Genomic DNA, 4,110 nt, shown 5'->3' on the forward strand with positions numbered 1-4,110 from the left:
ACTCAAGGTTTACCAGTTTACCAGTAAACACAACATTTGTCCCATTTTTTGTTTTTCAGACAACAGCAGTGAGCAGTGCTAGTAGCGTCTGTTAGTGGTAGTAGTTAGCGTCTGTTAGCTGTTAGCTCCTTAGGACGCACCGGTGCTAATGTCCTCGCATCCGCTGCAATGTTGTTTCATGGATAAGGTTTAATTTGTGGTTACATTACCATTTCGTCTGTTAACGCGTGCTCGTGTGGGACTCTCCTCTTACTCTCGCCCCGCCACACAGCGGCCGCTGGTCCCCGCTTCTGACTTTGTCTCAGTTTTAATTTTTATTAACACAGCTGTATATTGTTAAGTATGAGGGGCAAACAGTATTTGTACCAGTGTTTCCGCTGGTAACTCTGCTATCGCGGCCGCCACGGCGAAGAACACAGAAGAGTTATTGAAGGCAACTAACTTCAGGTGAGTAAACAGCGTGAGACGGAGCTGCTGGACTTGGACGGGCCAGGATGTGAACCATGGCCAGAATATCATAGTTCATAAAAATGCAGTGCAGGGACGATACAGACGTTTCATACATAACGACGTGTGTTCCCGCCATTCAACCCGTGCTGGACCCGTTCATAATGAGTCAGCCGTTCTCTGTGAGTAGAGTCCACACACTCCTCCGCAGTATAAACGCCTCTGTGACGTAACATTTGTTTTGGTTAAAATCACAAATAATCGTGGAATATCGCGATCAAATTTGACAAAATAATCGTGATTATCATTTTGGCCATAATCGTGCAGCCCTATTGGACGTGTAACTGTTATGCTACGACACGATTTGTCAGCCAATAATTAACTAGCAAACCCTCATGGAACTTTGAGATAAAATAATGTTGCGACCACATCCCCCAAAAATGAAGGCCATGTACTACAACCTCCTCCTCCTCCCTCCCTCCCTCCATCCATCCATCCATCCATCCATCCATCCATCCAATGCAATGGCCAAATACACAGATTTCTGCATGGTCAGATTTTTATCACTGCCCCAAAGCATGGCAGCTGTTATAGGAACAAGAGTGAACTAAAGTGGTATTTAACTGGGCTAAATGAATATTGGTAATTTAATTGCAGATTAGCATTTCCTTACACATACAGTAGTGAAAATTTGGTGGTAGGGTTTGTAGAACAATGCAAAACCACATTAGTGTTAAAAAAAAACTGTCATTGAAATATCTTATTTGTTTTCTTATTACTGCATTGCATTTAAAGGTGTTCATGTTGTTGAGTTTGCCCCCTGTATATGAGTCACTCTATAAATCTTTTTTCATTTCATACATTTTCAATCCTTCAGAAAAATAAACATTAGCCATGCCCTTTCATAGCAGATACAACCTGTTTTAAATGAATTAAGAGGTCTTTAATGGGGAATAATTGAGACATTATTCCTTAAGAGGTTGAAAAGGCCACACAGACTACCAATCTGACTGCTTCATATTTGCAATGTTCAATCATCAGATGGGATCCTCAAGCCTGGACAATATCAAAAGCTCCTCTGTGCTATATTTATGTTTTGCTTGAATGTGTGCGTGTGTGTGCCCTGCTGACTTCCAATTTTACTTTTCACACAGGGAGAGTAAGCTTTTCACTCCTCACACACGGGTACACACAGATTTCCCAAACTTTGCTACTTCATGCAGTTCTGCCGTGCCGGGGTGTCAGCCAAATAATAGGAGGACACTAATAAGGTTACTGGCAAACTATGCTTTGACCTACTGTGTCAGTATAAAAAGTATGCTGAACGTTTTACAGCTTTAAGAAATTATGTAGTGAAAACGTGGTGGATAAGCTTGATCAGCAACACGCAGCAAGACAAGAAAGTAAAGTAAATCCTCCCTACAAGTAAGTCTAAACCTGTCTCTGCCTATATTTTCTTCAACAGGGCATTAAGTAAAGCACAAACTTTTTTTTGTCTCCACTGGCCAGGAAAGCACTCAAGTCCAATTTACATTTTCCCTATCCTGAAGCATACAAGAAACTCTAGATTAATGAATGCGACATCTTGAAAATGTGGCTTTCAATCTGCTAGAGAGTATAAGCATCAAGAGATAAAGTGCCAAAGACTGCCAGAGGTTAACAAAGCAAGTAACAGTGATTTCCGGTGTTATTCCAAATTCAGAACCCTCAAGAAGAGTTATCCCGACTTTGATTTCTGGGAAGCTGAAGCAATTGTTTGCCAGGAAAGGCTGTAAAAATGGCAGCTACATTCTCCTTTCAACTGCTGGGATTGATATATCAAAAACTAACAAATAAATATCCTTATAAACTCTGCTGAGTGAATTAAAAAGTTGGATTCTTGATTACTTCAAATTCTCCAGGTGACGGGAACTTACTTTCTCAGATGCTCATGCTCCTTTAGAAACAGCTCTGTTCTTCTGTTGTTGACCCCGGAGCCACTCTTGTATGTCCTGAAAAAGGGAATGCAGATACATTAGTAAACACAACACTGTCACTTGGAATAAGGTCAACAATATTTGTTATTTGTGTAATGTGACCCAACATTCGAAAGCAGTTAGTGTCATACAAAATTATGTCATCCAAGTCAAAAATGATCCAGACGTCACAACCAAACCTATTACACCTCTTAGAGTCCTAACAGACCAAGCTGACAATGAACTGACAGTCGACAGACTTAAGCCTGACCTTCAGCAGCAGATTTTGCAGTATGTCTGGCACTAATGATTGTTGTCTGCTCAGATCAGCGGGCGTCAGACTCAGTCGCTCAGAGAAAGGCATATCTGAGTGGCAACACATTTAGTTTTTCCTCACCACCACAACCTTTTCTTTTCCTCATAAAACAGTCCCAAAAAAAAGCACTGGTGTAACTGCTGTGTAGACCCAATTTTTTATCAAACGGCAGTCTGCGCCAATTGCACTGCATGTATTGCTTTACAGTAAAAGCCCTCTTGTGGTTGACCAATGGTTAGCTTTTACTGTAAAGCAATCAGCAGCAGGATATATTCGGTTTGCATTAGCGGTAACTTAACACAGCAAATACAGCACCAGTACGGCTGTAGTAGAGCAGATCGGAAAAAGGACTGGTAATGCTAGCTACCATATTGAGCTGAGCAAAAATCATTTTCTCCTTCTCTCTGGTCACCTGCATGACCACGTATGTTAAGCCAATTATACATTTATTGCAATAACACTACATGGAATTGCAGAGATGGTTATCCTGTTTCCAAGCAGGGTCATAAAACAAGCAAGGCTGGTTCTACCCTGCTATAAAGCAGCAATGGAAATGCTTAAAATCACAGCTCTGCATGCTATAGCACCGCTAAAAAACACCCTACCAGGCAGTGGGAAATGGCCCAAGGTGCCGCTTGGCCTGACCTTCTCCTTGACAACGGTTCAGAGTGGGTGGAAGCCTAGAACAGCATACAATACTTATACAATTTTATAAATTATCTTTGTAAGAGGGCACTAATTCTATGCACATACTGATAGCAACGTACAATTTCAGGTTGATAAAAGGAGTAGAAATTATGTGGTGTGCTCTAATTCTAAGCTATCTGGTAGCAAAGCAGTATAATGGATGGGTTGCAAACACATCACACCCATTCGGTTTTGCTTGATGCAGCTCTAGTTATCAGCATCCCTGACTCCCAGTGCTCTCTTACGTTTCTGGTCATTTAACACAGCCCCACCCTCCTATTGGGCAACATGATAAAGAGCAGGGGAGGAGGGGGAAGTGTAAAGCATGAGAGAATGCACACGCATATACTATAAACATCCCACCCCACCCAGAACAAATGTGCCTACTTCCTCCCCAGTGCACCATCCAAAGCCGTTGAATGGAAATACTATATTCAGTGCACACACAGCCCACTCCACAGTGGCTGCCTTCAGTCCAAGCTGATCGCCCCAGCAGCAGAGCTGATGCTTTTGTGGGGCTAGAATTGCCTGTACTGACAGCCAGCTTCATCACTTCAGCAAGGCTTTTTAAAAGGGCACCAATGTAAATCACAGGCAAGCTGTCATTGTTGTTGCTGACATTTAAAATCAAAGCAGGAGAAGAGGGAGGTCTGCTCCATTCTACTGTCATGAATACAGCTGTGTGCGTGTGCGTGTGCGTGTGCG

General features: G+C 42.3%; 1 protein-coding gene across 1 annotated transcript in view; it reads right to left on the minus strand.

Annotated features, from left to right (window-relative positions):
- gosr1 (golgi SNAP receptor complex member 1) overlaps positions 1 to 4,110 on the minus strand; it is a 36,952-nt gene that overhangs the window by 26,943 nt on the left and 5,899 nt on the right. The window contains exon 6 of the mRNA XM_032501705.1: positions 2,364 to 2,438. Coding sequence (XP_032357596.1) covers positions 2,364 to 2,438 — 75 coding nt within the window. The remainder of the gene's footprint in view (positions 1 to 2,363; positions 2,439 to 4,110) is intronic.

The sequence above is a fragment of the Etheostoma spectabile genome, chromosome 3 (assembly GCF_008692095.1).
Source record: "Etheostoma spectabile isolate EspeVRDwgs_2016 chromosome 3, UIUC_Espe_1.0, whole genome shotgun sequence".
NCBI lineage: Eukaryota > Metazoa > Chordata > Actinopteri > Perciformes > Percidae > Etheostoma > Etheostoma spectabile.